The 26,844-nt window shown below is 34.2% G+C and overlaps 1 protein-coding gene across 7 annotated transcripts; it reads right to left on the bottom strand.

Annotated features, from left to right (window-relative positions):
* Positions 1-1,895: 1,895 nt before the first annotated feature.
* LOC138318529 (protein kinase C iota type-like) lies at positions 1,896-26,788 on the bottom strand. Of its 7 annotated transcripts, none has more exons than XM_069260984.1 (20): positions 26,519-26,788; positions 24,755-24,852; positions 24,155-24,276; positions 23,587-23,676; positions 23,080-23,130; positions 22,772-22,857; positions 22,186-22,320; positions 21,785-21,872; positions 20,750-20,781; positions 17,770-17,811; positions 16,249-16,287; positions 14,414-14,578; positions 13,313-13,410; positions 12,385-12,521; positions 12,182-12,267; positions 7,530-7,617; positions 4,692-4,817; positions 4,358-4,437; positions 3,865-4,070; positions 1,896-3,581 (listed from the first exon to the last, which is right to left on the bottom strand). In XM_069260984.1, the coding sequence occupies exons 2-20, from the start codon at positions 24,811-24,813 to the stop codon at positions 3,494-3,496; spliced, it is 1,818 nt and encodes a 605-aa protein (XP_069117085.1). In that variant the 5' UTR covers positions 24,814-24,852; positions 26,519-26,788; the 3' UTR covers positions 1,896-3,493. The 7 variants fall into 7 exon arrangements, with proteins under 7 accessions (XP_069117085.1, XP_069117077.1, XP_069117094.1 ...); XM_069260976.1 differs by lacking the exon at positions 7,530-7,617 and adding an exon at positions 8,266-8,353 and having other exon boundaries at positions 26,519-26,786; XM_069260993.1 differs by lacking the exons at positions 7,530-7,617; positions 16,249-16,287 and adding exons at positions 8,266-8,353; positions 15,385-15,399 and having other exon boundaries at positions 26,519-26,786.
* Between the last annotated feature and the right edge of the window lie 56 nt (positions 26,789-26,844).

Genomic DNA, 26,844 nt, shown 5'->3' with positions numbered 1-26,844 from the left:
TTTTCTTACACAAACCAAATACAGATAGCTCCTTAAAAGGTAATGGCTAGATATAAACATGTACGAGGATAAAGCACTTCAAAATAGTACACCTCAGACAATTGTTGCTTCATGTCTTAAAAAAAGATCCAAAATGTTATATGGTCATTGTCAAAATTCACAACACATTGGAAATTGTAAAACGATTGTTCTACTTTTTAAACATTATCCTTTTTCAAATTAACTTCGTAATTCTTAAGATTTCATAAAACTGGCATGGTCACTATCACAGTCACAACACAGCAGCTATGAATGTTGAAAATTTTCTGATTGGCATATTTTTCTATAAAACAGTTTAAATTTTCAAGTTCATGGGTCATAACACAGGTACCATTTAGCCTAGTTATTTAAAACTATCAAAGTATCTTGCATCTTGCTGACCAAAGTCAAACTTCACCCAAATATTCATGTTAAACTCAAACACAGCCTTGTTCCTCTAACTTTGATATCACAAGACTTCATTGTATTTTGTATATTTTGGGTGTATATCTCAAATTTTGACATCATAATTCATGTCTTTCCATGAAAATGACCGTTTGAAATTGGATACCTGCAGCTTCACATGTTGTATCATAATATACACGTACATTGATAACAAGCTATGTACATACATTGTAAGAATCTAAGGTAATGGATGGTTATCAAAACCATAGGAATCATATGCAGAAAATTTACAAAAATGTGATAATATAATCCACACATAACCAAAAACAGAATTTATAATAAACATGATATGACATCAACAAAATATATGCAAATTTTCACATAGAAAAATAAACAGATCTATTAGCTTACTGAATAGTTTGTAATACACAGGACACACATTATAGATCTACAAAATGGTACATAACAGAACCTAGTGGTACATAAATCACAACCTTTAGCAATACCTTTCTTTTTTTTACAAAAATGTTATAAATTCTTAATAAATGATATGCAAACACAAATTAGACTTGATTAACAGAGAACAAATACAGGCAAAATATTCATCTACAAGATGGACACAATTGGTATCATAACTATATATAGTTAATATACAATTCGCTCTAAATGCTATAAACAAAATAATTATGCACATAACTATATATCATTAGAATCGTCTGAACATTTTAAATTCAATGGAATTAGTCTTCAATATTTGCATGAGGAATGCTGAACATTTGGATTGCACATACAACACATACTTTGTTAAAAAGGCTCAACTAATCGATAACTAATTTTTTCAGGCTGGAAAGTTCACCAGGATCAACTAGTCAATCAACAATTGACAGTTAAATTGCTACATCAATTTTCATTGGTGTAAAGTATATCAAGACTAAAAATAAATTCTAATCTTCAGTGCAAGTGGTAAAAAACCTCAATTGACCTCAAAGTAAGCTTTGTAAATGAAATCACTGTCCTTGAACATACATATGAATTAATATCAATTTATAGAGAATATTGTCTTCCTTTGATACAAATTTGACAAAAACTTACATAATGAAGATTTTCTTTCAATTAAATCGGCGAGCATGACATGTTACTAGGAGAAACTGCATTGGTCACTACTACAGGTACAATACTTATAGTCTTTAGAACAGGTTGAAGCATTACTTAAAACATACAAGGAATGGGGCCTGACTGAAGCTACCCTGCGATGTGAAGTGGAGATACAGTAATTTGATTATTGCCTGACTAGTTAAATTGGAATGAACATTTCAAAATTAACACAGCATTAACATGTAACGGTAAAATTGTAACATGCGTAGGTATAAACATGCAATAGATAAGGCAAGAATACAGGAATCAGAAGTGGCAAGGGGATCCAACAAGCTCTAAAAATAGGCCCCCAACAAGCTCTTTACCTCAGGCTAACAAGCTCTTTACAACAGGGCATTTAACAAGCTCTATGCATTAAGTTCTCCAAACAAACTCTTTACATCAGGATCTTCAACAAGCTCTTTACGACAGTGTCTTACACAAGCACTACCTCATTTCACATACCTAAATACCACAGGTTGTTACACTTCAGTGGAAATCTGGGCCCAAAAAGGAACACAACCTATATAAAAGTTAACATTTAACTTGCCATGGTAATATATCTAACATGAAGCCTTACCATGGCAACATACTTGGCAATGAGCATCACCATAGCAATAAACTTGACAAATAACCTCACTATGGTAACAAACTTGGTAAACATCCCCATCACGATAACGAACTTGATATAAAGCCTCACCATGGCAACACACTTGACGATAAGCATCACCATGGTAACAAACACCAGTGACAAAACTACTAGTGGTTTGAGATTTTAGTGAAAAGGATTTTTAGCCACCCTGATAAATAAGTGACAAAGTGACAGAATTCAAAATTGAAACGATTCTCATTATGAGAGTCAGTATTACATAGAAGTAATTGATCTGTACATGTATATATATGTATAACACAAAGGCATTCCACCATAATGTAACAAAGTTATCTATATTGTCAAAAGATATGTGTTATCACTTCTGCATTTGGATACTTAATCAGTCTTTCCACTACTCTAAACTTCATGTTGTTCAGTCCAGCTCTGTAAAGAGCTCTTCAGTTTGTACATTGTATATCTAAAGAATCTGGAATGCCAGTTAACTTTATAAATCAACATATATACTATCTCCTTTCTTGTAATTTTGCACATTATTAAAATCTGTGAAGAATGAATACAAATCTCCATTTGACGAATGAATAAAAACTTTTCCTTCATAATTATAACATAACCTAAGCCAACAGGGGCTTGACAACAGCTATCAACAGCAAATTATATAATACAGATACTAAACCAACCAAGAAAGACTTCAACACCAATTTGCATAGCAATGATATGAAAGATCAGTCAGCATTAGGAAACATATTCATTTGATCCTCAACTGAATAGGCATGCATTAATCAATAATATCACGGTCGAGGTCAACGACACTTTCAAGGTCATCAGCACCCATTGTCAAGGACAACATCTTTAATGTGATGGCCAACAAGTAGCTTATAATTGTGATAAAAACATTACACACATGTACATGATGTTGACATATTGTAAGTAATCCCAATGTCCATACTTAGTGTAAATATCACATTTAACTTTAAAACAGAAACATTAATCAGCAACGTTACTGACGACAGAGAAAATATTACTGGGAAGTAATTTACACAGAACTTACTATCAGTTAGCAGGAGTATCACCTGTACTGTTTCTATAGCAACCAGACTTGGGAAAACATCACAACCACATTTGTAAACAAAGCTCAGTGACGTAGAAAAAAGCATTTTGGCAATTTTGGTCCACTATTGATAATTTGCTGTCTATGGTCAAGTCCATCTGGAGTGGTCAAGTCCATTTACTCTAGTTATGTCCTTCTATATAAGGGTAACAATATGTCCATGCTGTACTAAAGCACCAAGCTGCGAAAGGTCAAGGTCGTTGCTATGGATACAATTATACACAATCCTCCATTGACATAAGCAGTGGGTTGACATACTCAAAACCATCGAACTCGGACTGGTCAATCTTGTCTATAACTTTCCTGTAAAAGACAATAAATCAATTACATGAATTACAAATGAAAATTATAAGCTATCAATTGCAAAATGCTTTTTTTTTTGGTCTTACTAACAGTGATAGTCATTTAAGGACTTGCAAGATTTAGGCGGTGAAAAAAAAGCCAAAGTACTTGGAAGAAAACCATGGCCACTTGACTGATACCCATTCAAGGATGAAAACAGAAATCTTCAAAAAGGTACATTATTAGACGAATATTTTTGAAGGAAACTACATATGGAATCAGATTTTTCCTTAATCTAACTTACGGGTCGTCAGGTGTCAGACGAACTGGCTCATCAGTAAATGCAGGGTCAAAGTGCTCAAGGTCACGGTCAGACTTAAGCTGGGGTTTGTACGGCGGTGGGATCTGCTTCTGTTCCAGAGACTCCCAGCTGATGGATCGGAAGAATGGATGTGACTGAATGTCGGAGAAACCGGTCTGAGGATGACATCCTAGACGCTCCACAGGGTTCTATGAATAAGAAATGTCAAGGTGTATTGATTAAGGTTAAGAGATTCAAACAACATTACCTAACAGACAACACTTAAGAATACATAGGTCAATTATCTTCACAGTCATCTGAGTTCTGGTATAATACAGTATAAATATACAGAAATTCAAAAGACTAAATAGGCTCAGGATGCACAAAAAATGCAGATTTACATATCTATTGCTTGATATAACTTCCATATCAGATGGAATATTTAACCTCAGTAAAGTTTTAATATAATATCTACTTCAACTTTGAACCACTGTACCTTGTTCAGGAATCCTTTGAGTATAGACGCTGCCTTCACAGAGAGAGACCTGGGAATCCTTATTGTTTTCTCCAAAATAACTGAAATAATGATTTAATAATTAGCATTAGGTTGCCGACAACTGAGAGTCTGAAAATTAATTTGTTTTAATAATTGTGCTTTTTATGCAATGTCAAAGAAAATATCCCATAGCATTTGCAGATATTTGAGAAGATTTATTAAGGATTTCTTTAACAAATAGAACTTGAAAATCAACTTATACAAAAAAAAGGATTCCCATATATAGTCCAAGGGATATAACTCTTCCAACAAATATCTAAGGGAGATAAGTCACCTTGGAAGAGGTAGTCTTCAGTATTCTGATCAGGATTGTCTGCTGCTCCAACCACATCAAAAGGTGATCTTCCGGCTAACATCTCAAACATGAGTACTCCGAGGGCCCACCAGTCGACACTGAAATCTACAGGACATCCAAACTGAATGTTTTATATATAAACCAGTCTATAGTGTATAGGGCAACCAAACTAAATTTATTTTCGCAAAATTCAAACTTTTGCATAATTTCATGAAAGAGTTCAAATATTTTCCAAATTATTTTGTATAAAACGTAATTACAAAATGTGAATATACTTTACACCCATTGATTTTGAATTAATTTTTTGAGATTATAGTGAAATTAATGAGACATAAAAGTAAGTACACAACCAATACCCTGGCATATGTACAATATCATGGTACTCATATCTCATAAGACTGACTAAGGGTTAAAGACATGAAAATGGAACCCTACTTACATATATAAAACTTTATCATCAGAAATTTCTACATTGACCCCCTACATTTATATTCATGGAAGCTTAATTAAACTGTATTTGATTAATCAATTATCGCTACCATATTCTTAATGATAACTTCCTTCTGAATGGTCTAAATTCCAACCTTAATTAACATAATATATTCATTCATGTGTATTTATAAAATACATAATTCAATATATATGATAAATACTAATACATGAATATATAATGAATATTATAAAACATTTTAATAAGAGTTAAACATGAAATATTAATTATACACAATAGTACATATCATATTCTGTGTTTGCATATTACAGAGTTAACTCACTTGTGGGTACACAAATTTTTTAATCTCTGGAAATGACGTTGTTACGCTTGCAAACACATGACGTCACGATCAATACCCATCTGATAGGACATATAACTCTGTAGTATGCAAGGATGGAATATGTTCCCATACATTCAGATTTTCGGGTACATTTTGTATATATGTACAACTCAAATGTTAGTAATACATTGTCAAGACAAGTACATCACAGCCTTTAACAATATATGAAGTAATTCAGACATATTTTAAGACCTGATCAACTTAAATATCAAATTGTAAAGTAATGGTAGTGTATACATATACAGACATTAGAATATTGGGGATGATAATGAGTATAACACGAAGAACCGAAATTGCTTTATTAACTTATTCTCTTACTGATAATTCATTCTCAGTAAACTACTATATCCGTGTATCCATATTTAGCATACATCCTTATTTACTTAAGAATAAGCTCCAATTCCATATACAAGACAGACAGAACTCTTTTTAGAATACAGTAAAACATGGTTATAACAAACCGTTGGGGAATACAAAAATAACTTTGTTATAAGCATAGTTCGTTATACACATATTATAGATATAGTATAGGAACATTGACGGGGAATGAAAATTATTATGTTTTAACCATAAATTTGGTGTATGCGTGTTTGTTATAACTGTGTTTTACTGTATATGGTAGCAGACCATGATTTGCAAGGTAATTCTGCATTTAATAAGGGATCTACAAGCAGATGTGACAAGGCGATAGAGGAAAAGTATCCGGAACTAAAAGTGTCATCCCCTCCCCTACCACCACCATCAATTGTTTTTGACATGTTTCATTACCAAACAATGACTTGACAAAACTCAATGGGATTAGACAGCAGGCAGTGCTTACATAGATCTTCTCCTTTTTGAATATGTTCATTGGATAGACTTGACCCGATAACTGGTAAAGATATGTGAAGAAATACCAAGATTTCACTTGAAATTAAGAATCTGTATACACTGAATATTACATGGTTGTACAATTATTGATTTTTTTATCATGTAAATACATCTACTTCAATGATACAGTTTGGGGCTAGTTATAGAATGATGGAACATCTGAGCCAATTGGATATTGAAGCCCTATGCTAGCTATAGAGCTCAGAATTGTTGTGTAAAAGTGCTAAAATTTTTCAACTTATTAGATTTATGAGATACGACCTTATGAAGCCCAGTACGTGCAGCCACAGACATAAATCCCTCAGGTCAAACACATGGTGATGTGACAGTAGGAAAGTCAGAGGGACTTAAGCAAAGTGATTTCTGGGTACAAAATTGTATAAGTGACCGTGGCATCCAATATCAATGGTTAAATAGGAAAAGGGTCAATGTACATGGTAGCATAAATCAGAAGATTTCCAAGATCATTTATATGTAGTATGAATACACTGGTATGCTGACACCACTAACCATACTGTATTTAATACAATGTATAAATGTATGTAAATTCATTTACTATTGTATTTTGAATAAATCTTTTTCTACATTTTGAACTAATATAATATTCCGAAATACAATGTGACGAAGGTGAGTAAAACTGAAGCTTGTGCAATAAATATCTTTTTTGTGTTTGTTTGACCCGAGGAACCTGTCTTTCCTGAATGCGTAACTGTGATATGAACCCAAGACATGTACACATGTATTTGTGACATTGTACACACACATCAGTGACAAATGTACACAAGTTTCAATGACATGTACACATTTTTTGTTACACTTATATCAGTGATGATGCATGTATTTCAGTGACACTTTACAGGCATATCAGTGGCAATGTACACACATTTTAGTGACAATGTACACACCTATCTGTGACAAAATGCACAGTCACATATTTGACAATGAACATTGACATGTACACGTTAACGCATAATCCTGATATAAATGCATTTCAGCTACACTGAAATTTGACATGTACACGAATATCTATGACAATGTACACATGTATCAGTGATGATATACATGCATATTTGCTGATGTACATGCATATCGATGATGTAGATATGATGTATACCATAATCCTCTCCCCTGAGCACCTCGGGAGCGATGTAATTTGGTGTTCCACAGAAAGTGTTAGTCCGGTCTCCTAGCAACAACCCCTCCTGTTACAAACAATGTGTCAGACAACGAGGTTACAAAAGTTACAATTTGTTACTTGGTCTAAACCAACAAACAAACAAAAAAACAACTGCAAGCTTCTTAGGTTTCTTCGATTGAAATTTTTGTCAGGACAAAATGGTTTTTATTCATGACATAAACAACCTGTAAAAGTTTGAAGGAACGACGGATAAGAATTAGAAATAAACATTCTGAATTTTACCTGGATTAAGCTTGCAGTAGCCTGATTGGTTTGTCGATTCATATTGACCTACACACTTCATATATACAAAAAATCCAGTTATCTCCCTTTATCACAATTATCTGTAACCAAATTAATGTACACATAAAATACAAAGTGATTTTAGTTAACTAAATCATGAGCTTAAAAGACTGATTTTAAACAATTGTGCAAAAAATATGCTTCTAACCAATATTGCATGGGTTTATTATGTCATTTGGCCTAAGATAATCTAGAAAAGGGAGATAATCTAGACATGGGAGATAACTAGATAAATAATTTCTGAAAAACTCCAACACCCTGAAAAGGAGAAGTAAATTAGTGGAGGATAAAATCATGAATACTGTGTCCACACCAATTCTACTGTGTACCACCACCTGACAGGTCTAGTCAGAACTGGTGATTAACCTACCATAATCTTCACCGCGGAGGATTTCTGGGGCTATGTAATTTGGGGTGCCACAGAAAGTACTGGTCAAGTCTCCATTCCTCAGGCCCTCCTAGGTGGTCAATAACAAGAGTAAAATCAGGACCCTATCATTATCAATCCTTATTTTGTGGCTTTTAATATTAAAGACCATTTTATTAGGATTATTTACTTTATCTGCTTTTCATCGTCAGAATCATAAATGATACTGTTATACAAATATTTCTTTGCTTGTAAATAATTAAGATTTTATAGCAATTTTGGTGAGATTATTGAGTGATGAACAAAGTCTTTCTAAGAATTAATGCTATTGGAGAAACTTTTTCCCCTTCTTTTTTTTTCCTCATTCCGTTTTTTATTCATTGGACAACAGTCTTACTAGTTAATTGTAGGTGGATGCTACCTAAACTGGTAACACAGACACAGAGATGGATGACAGCTAACACACCATAGACCTATACATAGGCTGTGTCTAGTGTCTATCTTATTAAATAATAGATTTAAAGATAAGCTTGAATGTTCAATACCTTAGTAGACAACACACAATAGACTTATTAATATGTTGTAGCTGGGAAATGAACCACCTGATCATGAATGAGAGACTCAAAAATGATAATACTAATGTCTAGCACAATGGCTAACAGATGAAAACAATCGTAAAGACTTTTTATAGCTTTTTTCAGACACATGTCTACCATATATGAATTCTACAATTTCATGCAATCTTAGAACGTTTTTTATCTACCATATCATAACAGATCAAGAATATTATGTGATAAAATAGTCTTTTCATACATATTTAAATCAAGATTTCAAAACCTGTCAACAAGTAACAGTTACATCTTATGATCCAGGTGGAAATATCACATTGCCATTGGATTGGTTCTGCCTAGAGCTGTGTTGAAATCTTGACCGATAAAAGTGAGTGTTCACATACATGCCTCAGCAGGATTTTTGTAAGGAAGAAATACCTGATTTCACACATGCAGTGTAGATCTTTGAAACTGATCAAATTCACAATATCTGTAACGCTTACACTTTGCACCAACTGAATGAAGATGGTAAATCTGTTTTTATAGATAACCAGTCCATCTGTTAAAGGGACATGAACCTTAAATAATTTGTTCTGTATGCTTAGATATGGTTTTCAGATGTTTAATGAATATTTTATTACAATGATTGGTTATCTAAAACAACAGGAAAACGTGGGGAATACCTACCTCAAAATTGATAAAAATAGACCGTCATATTCTATTTTTAGAACACAAAACGAAAGCTGGCCGAAAGCAAAGTTATGATGAACAAGAAACTTGCTGACATGACAAGGAATATCAGTTTTCCACATTTTATGATTATTTTCTAATTTAGGATGGTTGACAAATGAAGTTTAAGCCATATTTGTTATAAAACAATATGCATTTAGCGTATGAATGATAAGTCAAAAGTCAAACGAGACCAGGCTGGTTCAAAATACAGAAAGATGGAATTTCCATTATAATTATTTTATTTGACACACTTGCACAATAACTGATATATATTACTTAGTAAGGTATCTGACACGTCTTAAATATGTATTTTACTCAAATTTGCATGGTTTATTTAGGTTCATGTCCCTTTAAAACACTATTCAAACACAAACACTGACTGCATCTTTGCCTATATGCCATTCATTGGTTTCTTCTACAGAAGAGATCTGAAGATCTATTTACGCTATTTCAGTGGCACACAAATGTATGAATGCTTGTCAAAACCACTGATATGATATCTAAACATCCGACTGGGATACCACTTGAGTGATCATGAGATGACCTTGAGTGACCTTAAGTATTCTGTATTTGTATATTACAGAGTTATCTGCCCTTGGTGGTAGGTATTGATTGTTACACCATTTGTTTGTGAGCATAACATGATATTTGTCACATGAGAAAAAGTTTTGCCTTCAAACTAATAATGCCATAATTAATACCCATTTAGTAGGGGAGATAATTCTACAAATCAAAAAGAGGCCCAAAGGGCCTTAACGGTCATCTGACTACCTTGACAATAGTAAAATTAATTATATATGGTGTCACTTTGTCAGGATCATGTCAGGATCATTTTCAATTTCTTTCAACAAATTTTATTTCAAACAAGAGGCCCAAGGGCCTTTAAATATAGGAACTTAATTATACATAGTGTCATGGTTGTCATCTTCGATTTGGGATCAACCAGAGATGTAACAATACTTTGTCTGGACCATGTCAGGATCATTTCATGCAAGTTTCAGCCAAATCGCACCGGTAGAACTTGAGAAGAAGTTCAAAATGTGTTTTCAAGATGGCGGCTGTGACGGCCATCTTGGATTTCGGATTGACTCGAAAAATAACAACACTTTGTCTGGACCATGTCAGGATCATTTCATGCAAGTTTCAGCCAAATTGCACCGGTAGAACTTGAGAAGAAGTTCAAAATGTGTTTTCAAGATGGAGACTGTGGCGGCCATCTTGGATTTCAGATCGACCCGAAAAATAACAACACTTTGTCGGGACCATGTCAGGATCATTTCATGCAAGTTTCAGCCAAATCGCACTGGTAGAACTTGAGAAGAAGTTCAAAATGTGTTTTCAAGATGGCGGCTGTGGCGGCCATCTTGGATTTCGGATCGACCCGAAAAATAACAAGACTTTGTCGGGACCATGTCAGGATCATTTCATGCAAGTTTCAGCGAAATCGCACTGGTAGAACTTGAGAAAGTTCAAAATGTGTTTTCAAGATGGCGCCTGTGGCGGCCATCTTGGATTTCGGATCGACCCGAATAATAACAACACTTTGTCGGGACCATGTCAGGATCATTTCATGCAAGTTTCAGCCAAATCGCACCGGTAGAACTTGAGAAGAAGTTTAAAAATGTTTTTCAAGATGGCGGCTGTGGCGGCCATCTTGGATTTCGGATCGACCCGAAAAATAACAACACTTTGTCGGGACCATGTCAGGATCATTTCATGCAAGTTTCAGCCAAATCGCACCGGTAGAACTTGAGAAGAAGTTCAAAATGTGTTTTCAAGATGGTGCCTGTGGCGGCCATCTTGGATTTCGGATCGACCCGAAAAATAACAACACTTTGTCGGGACCATGTCAGGATCATTTCATGCAAGTTTCAGCCAAATCGCACCGGTAGAACTTGAGAAGAAGTTTAAAATGTGTGTTTTCAAGATGGCGGCTGTGGCGGCCATCTTGGATTTCGGATCGACCCGAAAAATAACAACACTTTGTCGGGACCATGTCAGGATCATTTCATGCAAGTTTCAGCCAAATCGCACCGGTAGAACTTGAGAAGAAGTTCAAAATGTGTTTTCAAGATGGCGGCTGTGGCGGCCATCTTGGATTTCGGATCGACCAGAAAAATAACAACACTTTGTCGGGACCATGTCAGGATCATTTCATGCAAGTTTCAGCCAAATCGCACCGGTAGAACTTGAGAAGAAGTTCAAAATGTGTTTTCAAGATGGCGGCTGTGGCGGCCATCTTGGATTTCGGATCGACCAGAAAAATAACAACACTTTGTCGGGACCATCTCAGGATCATTTCAGGTAAGTTTCAGCTCAATCCCACTGGTCAAACTTGAGAAGAAGTTCAAAATGTGAAAAGTTAACGCACGGCGGACGGCGCACGGCGCACGGCGCACGGCGCACGGCGCACGGCGCACGGCGGACGACGACGGACGAAACATGATGACTATAGGTCATCCTGACCCTTCGGGTCAGATAATTCTACAAATCAAAAAGACAGAATTCACACTGAAGGAGTCACAAGTTTAAACGATAAAACAGCAACATCTACCCTGGTATATACTTCACTTATAACGATAGCTTCAATAGCCATACAATATAAATATACAATACATACACTACATATACCGTACCTTACACATTCCGTAGTCAGTTAGTTTGACATGGCCTTCTTGGTCCAGTAATACATTGTCTAACTTTAAATCTCGGTATACAATACCTACGGATAGAACAAAATCAGAATTAGGATATATAATCCACTTATCTATATACAAACTACTAGGTTGGAATACAAAATATTTTTTGTACATAATAAAGAGAGGAAACAAACACTGACCCCTCTCATGAAGGAAGTTGAGTGCTAAACAAATCTCAGCTCCATAGAACCGGGCGTGTTCCTCTGGCAGTCGTCTCTGTCTCTGCATGTGGAACATCAAATCTCCCCCACTTACAAACTCTATCACAAAGAACAACCTACAAACAGAAATACACATGTTTTTGAAACTAACAAGGGAGATAAATCCTACAAATAGAGCACTCAACAATCTATAGTATTAGAAAAAGAAAGGGGAGACAACTCTAAAATATCAAACTGTGTCTACAACCTCATAAATGCTGTCTAGGGCTTACCATTTGTCCTTCTTTTTATCAAAAACAATACAGTTAAATTTTCTCCTTTCTTATCAGTATCTTAAAATGTCAAAACTAGAATCATTTAGATTTAGGCCCAAGGTGAAGTTGGTCAAGGTCATTATTCAAGGAAGCTACCAACATCTTGCATGTTCAATACTGTTAAAGATGCTCCACTGCCGACAGAGCATAAATGATGTTAATCATTTGAACAATAATTGGTGTTTAATCGTGTATATATATGCCTAACTAACACAAAAAAATAATATAAAATAATTTATTTTGCCTTTGGTGCATGCGCAATCAGTACTTCATCCCATATAGAATATAGTGTCACAGAATTTTTCCAGGATGCAATTAATTATTTTTCATATTTTTAACTTGAAGTAAAATTAGAAGCTCAAACTTTTCAATGGTGGTAATGGTGTTAAGTAAGTAACTTTTGTAACTGAAGAAAAATACTAAATCGTCTGCTCCTGTTTTTCATAGTGATTAAACACCATTTGTCGGCGGGGGAGCATCTTTAAGGTAAACAGATACAGTTTGTTCTTGTGACTTCAAAAAATGGGATTAATTTACAAACCTGACATATGACCCATAAACTCTTTATAGTTCAGAAAAAATGTGTCACTAACCTACTGGGTGTCTGGAAACAGGAATGTAGTCCTACAAGGAATGGATAATTAGTGGCTGTCTCGAAGACATGTTTCTCTGTCTGGACCCAGTCTATATCCTGTAAACAGAGGAGGGAAATAACAACAGGTCCGACAAGATTAATTCATAGCCGAAGAATACTATAAATATGTATCAAATTTCACACAAATTCTTTGTAGTAAGCCGATACAATAATTTTTTGACAATAATTTTAACAGTGTAAACAGGTCTTGCTTTTTGTTCTTTGTAAGAGATTTATGTTCACTTAAAGCCAATTTCCTTTCTTATTACTTTTAAGGCAATTTATCTTTCCTTTACAGGTAAGTACTGTATTCAATATACATGTACTATTTTGTGTGTAAAGAATTATTTCTGATACCATCAAAATCATTCAATTTATTCTTAACATATCAGCAAAAGAATAGAGAAAAGTTTGATTATTCTGTTTGTCTTGAAAACAATTGAAGGAAAGCGTATAATAAGTGTAAAATAGTGTGTTATCAATGACAGGAACAACATCATTTCATCACAGAAAAGAGATAAAAAAAACAGGTCAGAATGACAGAAAAATACATAAAGAACAACTAATGTCCTCAGAATTTATACAAGTTCTTGTATGATACGCTGATCAGAATAGGTCAGGGGATTGACAAACAATTTCATATTAATATACACATTTACTATTTCAGAGTAGCATTCTCAATATTTAATTTCAGTTTTTAACATAATTATTTACCTGAGATGAAAGGACAACTGTCAAGAAATTATCCAAATGGAGCATTAATATTTTTTTTTATTGATGCACCATTTCTTATCAATATATCAAACTTCTCTCCAAATCTAATTTTAAAATGTTTACTTGTATAAGTGTCAAAAGAGTAATATTGAAAGAGTAAAAACAAATAAGTCAAAATACTTTAATGCATTCACTGAAGCAGCTCCCAATTTTACATCTAAATATCGCAAATATTGAGATCTGAATTACAAAGATGACATTGCTGTGTGACCCCTGTGACCTCCATAACCTTTTCTGACCCCTGTGACCCTTATCTCATGACCCCTGTGACCTCTGTGACCCTTACCTCATCATCATTCACCAGCTCCTTCTTAATCACCTTCATGGCATAGATACGTTTTGTTCGCTTCTGTTCTACCATTAGTACCTTGGCGTAACTACCCCGTCCTATCACACGTAGCATGTTAAACTCGTCCATAGAAACGGTCCTGCCGTCAGATTCAGATCCCATCTGTAACCATGACAACAGAAAGTGTTCACATGGTAACAGCATAAAAATATCAGGGATATATTTGTTAAAGCTTCAATTTTCTTCCCCATATATACTTTGAAATGTTTTCATATCAGAACACAACAATTTTGTATCATAAATCATAATTAGAAAATAATTTGTATATCACAATTTTTTTATCTAGCTTCCTTATCATGTTACATATTTCTTGTAAAGACAGATTAAAATGTAATCCTATTATCTCAATTAAATGTTCAGTGAATAAAGATGTTCCTTCATTTGTCTAAACCTGTTTTCTTTCCTATTTCCTTGAAAAATAAAGTGGTTAGAATATTTATACCAGCATTTGGACACTTTCTTCTTTGAATTAAAAGGCATAAATTTAAAAGCTGCATTTTAACTCAAATATTACTTCATTATTAGATGAGGGACAGAAAGTGAAAGCTACATATTAGATTTTCCCCATAATTTTACTAGGGAATAAGATTTTGATTTTTGTTCCACATTACAATTCTGATATCTTAGCCATTATGAGATAGAGAGATCTAGATAAATGTATAATTACAAAAGGTTGATTAGACATCAACATGTAGATCATCTCTACCTTTTAATTTAGGGGGAGATAACTTAAAATCATCTGAAAAATCATCATTAAAAAAAATCAATAGAGTAGCCAGTCTAGGAAATTTGGAAATAATTATTGGATTTATTAATATTGAAATGTTGTTTTCATATATACTAGATGTAACATTAGAAATGTTAGTAAGAATAACAATTAAATGAAATCTCCAGTCTACTGTACGTACCCCTGACTGGTCAGACTGTTAGTATCCATGGTAACCAGGTACAGAGAAGGACAACAGGTGTTAGTACAACAAAAATACAACAGCAAAACGTTACTACACAACAGGTATACATCATAGTACTACCATATTTACCGTAATTAGCACCCAGGGAAAGCATTTTATGAACCAATTGAACACCCCTAAGAACAGGGGAAGGGTTTGTCTAGGCACAAGGGTGCTAATTATCATAAATATGGTGTATACATTGAAGAACACTTCAAATCGGAATTCAAAATTAATATTAGGGACATAGACTTGTCTTAGATTGCCTTTAATGAATTATATCATTTTACCCATTCCAAAACATTCTGTTCTTACTGAATTCTTTATTATGTTCTATGATATCACTTCACAGCTAAAACAATTAAATCATTTATTTTCATAATTAGTTTTTGTTAATTTAATGATAAATCCAGAGGCTGTTATGCTAGTGCAACCCAATATCAGAACGTAACCTAAACATTTTATACATATAATTTTATATTTAAGTTCTCGTTTCCATGAATCGATGAAATATAATATTAATACAACGTAATAATATCATTCTGATATCTGAATATACTGATATAGGAGCTTGAGATGTTAGACCAATTCATATACGATTACATAATCTTTTATATATGAAATAACAGTAGGGAACCAAAAGAAATTTAATTGATAAACATTAAAATCATATTATATCAATTAGCACTGTTGGTATGTTAACATGCATACATTTAAACACTAAATGAGAATTAAAGAGAGATACATTGTTAATGTAGTTATATGTCTGTTTATAATTCTGTGATGTTCCGATATATTGGCCACCGTGAGACATATACATACATTAACATCATGTTTTCGGACATCTTTACTCCGTTTTTTCTGATCCAAACATAAGTACATACATATTACTCCAGATGGAAAATTCATAATTTAAAACAATAATCTAGCACAGAAGACCAATATTTAATAGGTTGGCTATATGAAGCTTAAACGTAACACTAGTCAATAACAAAACAGCTTATACTTAATAACCAGTGATTTTTGACAGTCAATACAAAGCTCACTGACAAAAGTTCACTTAGTGAATGTGATACCTACAACTTAAGTAATTACATGGAAAAATGGTTCTTTTTTCAGTAACAGCAATCTTGACCTTTGAACACCCAGTATTTGATAAAAAAGGGTGTATGAAGCTTGTGCTTGATTAACTCAAGGCAAATATGTCATAGAAATATCAAAATTGTCGAGGTCACAGCCAATGCAAAGTAGCTAAAATATGATTATTTGATGCAGAAATAAATTTTACATTTTCAGAAAATTACCTAAATATTTAACCTGAAGACATGCAAAACAATTCCAGGCAAGCACTTTGATGTATGAAGGTTGAGTTTGACTGGCTAAAGAACATGTGACAAATCACAGTAACATCAACATTGTCACTGCCAACGCCGAGAAGGTAAATAAGGATAAAAGCTTCAGGCAATGAAAATAAATAGAGATTCTTTTTGCAAAACTAATTGCCATAGGTAAGTAGTTCCCCTAAAAGAATCATAAAGTTAACTCCTCTCAAAAGTATCAACATTTCTTGTAACTCCAAAATCTCAGCACAAGTCAATTTCAACATATATTTTCAACAGATATTTCATCCTTTAATACCAAATTTTGTTTTATACATAAAGTTGAACTGGTCTTTTTATATCATTGCACTAGATTTTTTTTCACTTGAATATCAAACATGTGTTTCTGAATTTATCAAATTTTCAGATTTTGATAATTTTTTCTACACTCAATGGTGCAGATGAGACTTTAGATTTTATATTTCTATGCATACTTCTGAAGTCAGACCAAGGTAATAATACTACATATATTAGCTACTGCCATTCCCCATACCTGGTATACTGCTGGCTTCAGAGTAATGGTTTTATAATACACACAACATCTACTCTAGCCACACACAAAAAAAAAATATCTTTATCCCTTTGTCAGTTCCAATAGTTTATGAAAAAATTATGTTTTATAGGATACAGGTGTATTGATGTTATTTTTTTCCTTCATTTTTTTCTTCTTTTTAAATCAGCCAACACAAAATCAAAATCATACTCTAAACTAATCTAGTCTTAGATTAAATTTCAAGAAATTTTTCTCTCAAAATACACTGAAAAAAGAGCAGTGTTTTCAAAGTAATTTTTAAATGCATCCCTTGGTTTAATCTTTCTGGTTATGCATAACAAACAAACTAAACAACAAATGATCTGTGATGATAGTACATGCCTTTTTAATACAGTGATCAAACAAAGGGAGACAATTTATCAAACAAAGGGAGGCAATCAACACAGTATATAAAGGGAGATGATTTTGTACCTCTGGTGAACTAACAGACACCTCCTCCTGTGATAGTGAAATCTTAAACAAGAAATCGTTTATAGTGTTAGATTTGTAAATATTGTCTAGCAGTTATCTTTTCATAATTGTTATTTTTGTTTAAATATTAAGTTAAACTTATTTTAATTCAATGTGATTAAAATCATCCATTCATGACTTGTTCATTACCATTGTCTGAACCAGATTACTTAGCAAATAAGGCTATGACCAGATAGGGCTGCCGCGGTTCACCGGTATATTGGGATATTGCAATACACCACCAAAAAAATATTGTACCGCGATACAGTTTACCTGTACCGGTTTTTTTACGATATATTTTCTTAGTATCATAATTTCATTAATTTGATATAATTAAAACGTCCTGTCATTAAAACAAAACCAGCAAGTTGTATTTGTTTTCCTTTCCGATAATATGAAGCCATGTGGGTATCCCTTTCGTTTTCATTCGATTCAGATGTCGGTCAAATGTTTGTAACTAACGTGTATAATGTTCAAATGATTCAAACATTTGCATGACGTTGAATATAAACAATATTACATTAGGCTAGTTTCTGAAATATTATCAAGCTGATTCGCTCCATCAATCAACAATACCGGAATATCTAATTCTCTAAACACATTTAAGGCCCGGTGAATACATGGCTGCAGGGATTTTGCCAGCTTTTTCAGGCTTCATCGTCCGCCGCCATTTTCGATTTCCTACACGTGTGTCAAAACAACACTGCAAGCCGGTCAGCCCTTTGAAGTTTAATCACGATCGTAAGCTTATTTTGCCAGGACAATTGTACGTAAATTTGTTCATCATTTAGGTTCAAAAGTGTAAATATTTTGCAGACACTATCATGTTTAGTTATTGCATTATTAGGTTACGATCGTCTGTAACAGTTAGCCTAGCGTTTTCACAAACAGACTCATATTTTTTTAAAACAAGAACATATTTGAACATTTTTGTTACTCAACAACATGGTTCAAATCGATGTAAAACTACATAACATAGCACTGTATGTTTGTATAATGTAATGGGTGTTTTTATTATGGAATATATACAAAATAGACAACACATATGTTAAGGTCAAAATATTGCAATACATATCACAATACAGTTGTTGTGTATCGCAATATATCGTGGTACGCTTCTGCCGTATCGCGGCAGCCCTATGACCAGATGATTTTACTCAGATTAATTATATCTATTACGCTTAAAAACTATGCAGCAAAATTACTTTATCAAATATTAGCATTATTAATCACACTGTTTCAAATACCATTGTTACCAAATTGTTTAATAATTAATTTAATTAACAGCTTAATATTAAATGACAAAATAAAAAATACTTGTTACAAAATTGAAAAAACAAGAGGCCCAGAGGGCCTGTATCGCTCACCTGGTTTGTAATGCCAAGTAATGTTCTGAATACAGGTTCATTGTTTCTTTTCTGAAGTAATTTTAATATTAACCTCTAAATCCCCTATTGGGCCCCACCCCTCCCGCCCCCAGGGGGTCAGAGCCAAAATTTATACAAGGTCTGTTCCCCTTCTTCCAAGGATGTTTATGGCCAAATTTGGTCACAATCCAAACAAAACTCTAGGACAAGAAGTGATTTATAGGATTTACCTCTATTTCCCCTATTGGGCCCCACCCGTCCTGCCCTCGGGGGGCCAGAGTCAAAATTTATACAAGTTCTGTTCCCCTTCCCCTAAGGATGTTTGTGGCAAAATTTGGTTACAATCCATGCAGAACTCTATGACTAGTAGCAATTTAAAGGATTTACCTCTATTTCCCCTATTGGGCCCCGCCCCTCCTGCCCCCGGGGGGTCAGAGCCAAAACTTATACAAGTTCTGTTTCCCTTCCCCAAAGGATGTCTGTGGCCAAATTTGATTACATTCCATTCAGAACTCTATGACAAGTAGCGATTTAAAGGATTTACCTATATTACCCCTATTGGGCCCCGCCCCTCCTGCCCCCGGGGGATCAGAGCCAAAATTTATACAAGTTCTGTTCCCCTTCCCCAAAGGATGTTTGTGGCCAAATTTGGTTACATTCCATTCAGAACTCTATGACAAGTAGTGATTTAAAGGATTTACCTCTATTTCCCCTATTGGGCCCCGCCCCTCCTGCCCCCTGGGGACCAGAGTCAAAATTTACACAAGTTCTGTTCCCCTTCCCCCAAGGATGTTTGTGGCCAAATTTGGTTACAATTCATGTAGAACTCTATGACTAGTAGCGATTTTAAGGATTTACCTCTATTTCCCCTATTGGGCCCCGCCCCTCCTGCCCCCGGGGGACCAGAGCCAAAATTTATACAAGTTCTGTTCCCCTTCCCCCAAGGATGTTTGTGGCCAAATTTGGTTACAATCCATGCAGAACTCTAGGACAAGTAGCGATTTATAGGATTTACCTCTATTTCCCCTATTTGGCCCCGCCCCTCCTGCCCCGGGGGGGACAGAGCCAAAATTTATACAAGTTCTGTTTCCCCTCCCCCAAGGATGTTTGTGGCCAAATTTGGTTACAATCCATGCAGAACTCTATGACTAGTAGCGATTTAAAGGAAATGTTGACGGACGGACGGACGGACGGACGGACGGGACGGACGACGGACGGACGGACGGACGACGGACGCCGCGCCATGACATAAGCTCACCGGCCCTTCGGGCCAGGTGAGCTAAAAAAAACCAGGTTTCTTTCATTAAAGCAGACAATTGAAAAAAAATTATTATTAGTTTAGTCTTTTTTAATATAGTTATTGAAAATTCAAAGACAAATCAGAAACGTTTTTATCTATATATAGGGGTGACTAGATTCTCAGAATTCTCATATTGTTTGAGACAAAGTACAGCAAGGAAGAATCTAACACCAAAAGTGAACTGAGAGGCCCTGCCCAGTGGTATGAAAACTAGACACCAAGAGGAATAGAATAAAAAATAACGTCTGGACCAGACATGTTTGTATTTACTTACCTCTTTATCAACCTCCACCGAAGTCCCATGGTCTATAACACAACCAATTTAAAAATACATCAATGTCTACAATCTATCAACATCTTAGGCATAAATTCCACAAACTTAATGGAAAAAGGATCTAACAAAAGTCACAACATGGAAGTAAATTTTCAGAAATGTCACATACTAGTCATAATTTGCTTTGTCTTGTACAGAAATGAAATTGAAAGTTTTGCCTATAGTTTCATTAATATTAATTATGTTATGAATAAAATCTTACGGTCATAGTTATAAAATATTAAAACTGATTAAACTCCTTAAATAATTTGATATGTCACTCACTTACATGTTTGTGGCGTATCCAATTTCTTTAAAGGGACAATTCAGTCTAAGGGAACATTATATATTGAAAAAACCCAGTTCTAATGGAAATTAGATCAGTCGGTTTTACTGTGATATGCCTGAAAAGCCCATGTTTGTGACATGTATGTAGATGTTCAAACTCGCTCGCTGTCCGCCATTACACAGTGTGATCGAACTTCTTGTATGCCGAACCCTGTCCCTTGCTCGTCGAGTAATGCAATTTTTATCTAGAACTGCTCAAATCGGTTTGACAGTAGTGTTTTTACCTTATCAGGTGAATTGTCTTGCCTTAAATCATTTTATACCCTTCTCAGTGGTTATGTAGTTTATTTATTTTACGTGTGTGACTTTGGCTCGGGTATGGGTACAGCGTCCATATTGTACCTGCTTAGTCGCATTGATCAACGATTTGTTATTTCAACGATATTAATTAAAATACTTAACAATGTCGTGGAATTTGTCAATGTTTTACGTTATATGTTTCATAAGAAATGTAGAACAATACATTTATGCCATATTTTGCTTCTTGGTTATGTAAAAGAATTAGCCTTTGTGGCGTATTCTGGCGTCAACTTCTTCAATAGACTTTACATTTATACATAGCCACAAGAGTATAATACTCTATAACATATTTGTAAAATCATCTATTTTTTATAATTAAATGATGAAAAACCAAATCTCGAAGCTTACCTGTAGGGTTGTCCCCATTGGAATGTTTGCCTGGATACGTCATTGAATTGTAGGCAGGCGGTTGGTCTGGCCGAGTGTCTGTCGGAGGCTGATAACAATCAACAAATGTATAATGATTAATCACTCATAGACCTTTAATTAGTATACACTATTTTTGTAAAACTCTTGTTCTCCTACAGATCCAACTAAATTTGCGCTTATCTCAGAAAGGAACTTTCTCAAGATCTTTCAAAAGCAGAACTTTTACAAAAATTTAGTGATCGGCAGTTATATTCTATAAGAAGAAGAAGGCAAATTGAGTTGGTCTATGGATAAATATGGTAAAGGACTTAAAGGGACACACACTTTCAGGTTTGTATTAACTTGAAACCCATTCCTAGGAAATCCTCTTTAGTTCTCACCATGACTGGAGCCCCACAAACGACCTTGAGGAACTTGTGGCACCGTTTGTGGACAGTAAGTTTACATGTTATACACTTGTAACCTTGGCGACCAAGACCCCAGATCCTGTCCGAGCAGAATGAACAGAATGCTTTCTGTGGGAAAAATAGAAAATTGTTCAATCTAAGTAAATTCAGATGTCTTTTTACACTATGTACGTGTACTACATTTATAAATGTAGTGTACATTTATACATTTTTAAAATGCAATTTCTTATATCACAGTACCAGTATATAATAGTTTACATACCGGTATGTTGCAACATTTTGCTTGTTTCACTAATGGTTGTAGTAAAATATATTCATGTTTGAATATTAATAGAGACCCACTATGATCAAGGTCATGAAATTTGGTAACAAATACCACATACATAAACAATCTGACCTACTTTTACAGGCTAATTATTATGAAAAAAATCCAAAGCTCAACTTCGAGTGGTGAGGAAGAAACTTGACTATCAAAATTAGTATGGAGTTCAGCGCAGTTTAAATGACAACTGCTATATATCACTAATCCCTGTGTTTACTGAAAATCGCTCAAACATACTTTGGAGAAGCGCTTTGCCTGGAAAAGATGGCCGTTGATTCGGTAGAGCTTCCTCCATCGCCGAGCACCTTTTCGGTACATGTTTCCTGTATGGATCGTAAGTTCAGTGAAATAAGCAAGATAATTTGTTTGTATTTAAAGTATGAAGCTGTTGGCTACTAAAATATCTCCTTTGCTATAATTAATTATTAATCTACCAAATTTGACATTGAAAACAGACAGGCACACAGATATAAAAAATACCATTTCTAGTTATACATGGCTTTAAAAAGCCTTTGCCAGTCCCTGATTAGATGTATAAAACTTACGATCCTCCCCGCGACATGGCATCCCTGGTCGCTCTGGTACATTGGGAAACACTGTGTGAACATATATAATATACATACTGATTAATCGAAACACATTGATCAGATTCTTGTTACTGTCAATTTTTTTATCTTAGTCCAATAGACTTGAGATTACAAGGTTACATCATATACAGTCAATCACGCTAAAACAAGTGATTCAAATTGGTTTAACTGAATATGAAGTTAAATTGTGATCCATAAAATATAAATTAAAAAGTCTTCGCAGTATAAGAGCTAAGGTAACAACGTTCAACAACATAGCTATTTATTTGGTCCAAATCTTTCATTCTTGAAGAGGTTCATTTTGTACATAGGTAATATATATTCAAACAAGTATGGCAAGTAGAAACTCATTCTTCCTGACTTTAATCAATCAGTTTGCCAGTTACTTTAGGTCATCTTAACCATTCATCTAACACATTACTTAATTATATAACATGTACAACTGACATTAAGAGAAGAACTGACCATGAATGGTGATCTCAGAGTCCTTGTTGATTTCATACAGCCTGATGGCTTCATCTAGCTCCAACTGGGAGGAAATGGTACACGGATCACCTGGATTAGTAAAACACAGAAAACATATTGATGCGAATAAAGTCATGGTGTAAAAGCTTGGAGTGCTGCTTGTAATCCCAAGTGACTAATATGGAAGTAAAATTAGTCTGTCATTGTGTAGTTATTTTAAACAACTCTAGTTCAGTCGGCAGGCTTTCCATAATATTATAATAAAACATTTATCTTTTTGAGCTCATGGGTTTCAATTCATAGAGATTCCATAAAATGGATCCAGATTCATTAGTCTTAAATAATTTTAGTGCTCTAGATCAGATTCATGTTTATATAAAAACAAAGAATATTATCAGATATTCCTTAAATTGTATGTGATGTTTCAATGGCAAGCATCTATCCTCCGTCATCTTCATCATAAATATTATAAGATTTATAGGGTATGTACTTGCAATTATCAATTATCTTTTTTTTTAACTGAACTTATTAAGACTGAATAGTGGATTATCATCTGGTTTTTCTTTACCTTCCTCATCCAGCCATTTCACTGTAAATGGCTGCTGATCATCAAACTTGCATATATCCTTGATTTCTGCACAGAAGTCAAGGTAGCTGATCTCAACATTGACGCTAGTGATGAGAATGTCTCTGTAAAATAAACATAACTTTCTGAACTGCATGAATAAGGATTATTAAACTTGTATAAAGCATGGAGGCAAAACATTTTTCTTGATTCAAATTACAATTACATGTACATCATAAGATTAGCTAAATTTTTGAAATTACAATATTATGCATTGGACACATTTTACATTAGGCTAAAAAATGTCTGTTAAGTGTTACTCGACCGACCCTAATTTTTTTCCCACCTTTCTATGAAAAAAAAATACGACTCTGGTTCCAGCCATTACTTTCGAGTGAATGACACTTTAAAAAAAATCCCTACCTACCAACCCTATTTTTTTTGCCAATGAACAGATTTTTTTTTAACCTTATATAGTAAATATAGCTTTGATGATGTTGCTCTGGGTGATTCAGAGTTAGTTTCTGATTTCACAGTTAGGATATGAAGGTTTATATTCAGATAAATATAAGGTCTGAAGTAGAATGTGTAGTAAAGTGTTACCCATTGTATCCAACTTTCATGCGGATAGCATTTTCTTCATCTCGATCAACAGTTGGCATCCTGAAGCTGTGTCTGCAAGTGTTCAATCTGGTATCAATCTGATGAAAGAAAAAATAACAAATGGTTGTACTAACTGGTAACATTGCAGCTTCATGTTAGCACAAATAAACACATTTAAAATGTACAAAATAAGACCTAGATAAAAAAAAAATGTATAAATGCTTTAGTAATTTAAGCCTTTACCAATTTGTTTTATAAAATTCCTTCAAAAAACATTAGACATATGTTACTAAGGTAATTTGTATCCATCATCTTATATAATAGAACTCTGAGCCATGTACTCCTCTCTTTCTATGATAGTGAAAAGATATGTTGATCATGGATGTTGAATAATCTTAAACAATTATCTTATAAAGTTGTATACATGTTTTTTTTATCAAACAATATCGTTTACATTTAATTTAATGGATTTAATGGAAAATAATGGATGCAGGCTAGAAGCCTATATGTCCATATCATAAGACATAATATAAACTAATTATATTGTCACTGGTAAAGTTGTAAACAAGTACTCAATAAAATTATTTATCAGTAATTATTATAGATATTGTCCTTCATATGGTTATCTAGCAGTATCTTCAAAATCTTTAGTAGTCTCTGCATTAACGACAGACTCTGGTAGACAATTCCAGGTATCAACTACCCTAAACCTGAAAAAGTTTTTCCTTAGCTCTGTGTTGCAACGTTGTTTATACAGCTTAAATTTATGGCCTCGAGTTCTTTCGTTCGTATCATAAACAAATATGTTAGAGGTAACTCTCTCGTCGAATTTTTTTTTTTACAATCTTAAAAACGTTTATTAAATCCCTTCTAATCCTGCGATGTTTAAGTGTTGGGAGTTTCAGTTTTTTTAATCGCTCTTCGTATGACAGATCTTTAAATCCTGGTAGAAGCTTGGTAGCTCTCTCGTTGTACGTTTTCTATCATCCTGACAGTCTTTAAGTTGATATTGGCTCCATGCACTGGCTGCATATTCCAAGTGCGGTCTTACCAGTGCCTTAAATAACTGTTTAAACACTGTTTAAACATTGTTTCGTCCAGATATGTAAACGATCTTCTGATAATGCTGAGGATTGAGTTTGCTTTATTTATAGAATTTTGAATATGGGACCGACAGTCCAAATTGGCATCTACCGTTACTCTTATGTCTTTTTCGCTGACAATTTTTTCCAGTATGACTTCTCCAGATTGGTTCGCGAGACGATATGTTATTATTTGGCGATCCCTTAACTTGCAGTACCTTGCATTTATTTAATGATAGTCAATACCCTAGTACTACTACGCTATAACCTTGTATCTGCTAATTAATGTTCATATCAGAAGGGCGTTGGCCAGTACAATGTAGGCTATATTGTTTATTTATTTCCGAACAAAATTTGAACTGGGCATGTTTCTTTCAAAAACAATGAGATACATTTGCAGAAAATTTTATCCAAGAAACATTATACCAATATCATATCATCATGTGTCTTGCCACTCATCAATTCGAATAAAAAAGCAGTGTACAATGTATGACTACATTCATATGTTAAAATTCTGCAGATTCTAACCTTTCAGGAAATAAGTTTCGAGTTTCTTTTTGGGCGACAATTTCAAAATGAATATGATTCATCGATGGTTTTGTGTGGACAAAAACCTTAATCATTGATTTTGTGTTATGTAAGATACTATGATTAAAGCATATCAATCATGCACAACATTTACCAGTTACAAATCAAGAAAGTGACATCAGGCTGGATAGCTCGGCACCTTACTCATACTTGTCGGCCATGTTTACAATAAACCGGAAGTCACGTGATTTGTAAGCCGATCAAGAACAGAATTTTGTTCTTCTGCTATTCCTAACACTTCTTTAATAACAAAGTATGTCTTGTACACATATGCAAGACTCTTGGTGTCAAAATATCTTGATTTAGGTGGTAGAAAGTGTTTCTTATTTGAAAGGTGAAATCCTCTCTTCTGCCCAAAAATGGAGAAAAATCATTTCTGCAATTTGATTGGTCAATCCTAAAAGGGAATTCCTTAACGGA

This window comes from Argopecten irradians, chromosome 1 (genome assembly GCF_041381155.1).
Source record: "Argopecten irradians isolate NY chromosome 1, Ai_NY, whole genome shotgun sequence".
NCBI classification, from domain to species: Eukaryota; Metazoa; Mollusca; class Bivalvia; order Pectinida; family Pectinidae; genus Argopecten; species Argopecten irradians.
The sequence above is the reverse complement of the archived record's forward strand: the minus strand, read 5'-3'. Positions and strand labels throughout refer to the sequence as shown.

Excerpts from the sequence above, each read along its gene's own strand:
- LOC138318529 (XM_069260984.1), bottom strand. The coding sequence starts at position 24,813 with ATGCCAACTGTTGATCGAGATGAAGAAAATGCTATCCGCATGAAAGTT. Across the intron at positions 23,131-23,586 it reads CTCTGAGATCACCATTCATG|TGTTTCCCAATGTACCAGAG; the intron begins GTCAGTTCTTCT and ends ATGTTCACACAG. Across the intron at positions 7,618-12,181 it reads CTGACTACGGAATGTGTAAG|GAGGGGTTGTTGCTAGGAGA; the intron begins GTACGGTATATG and ends TGTTTGTAACAG.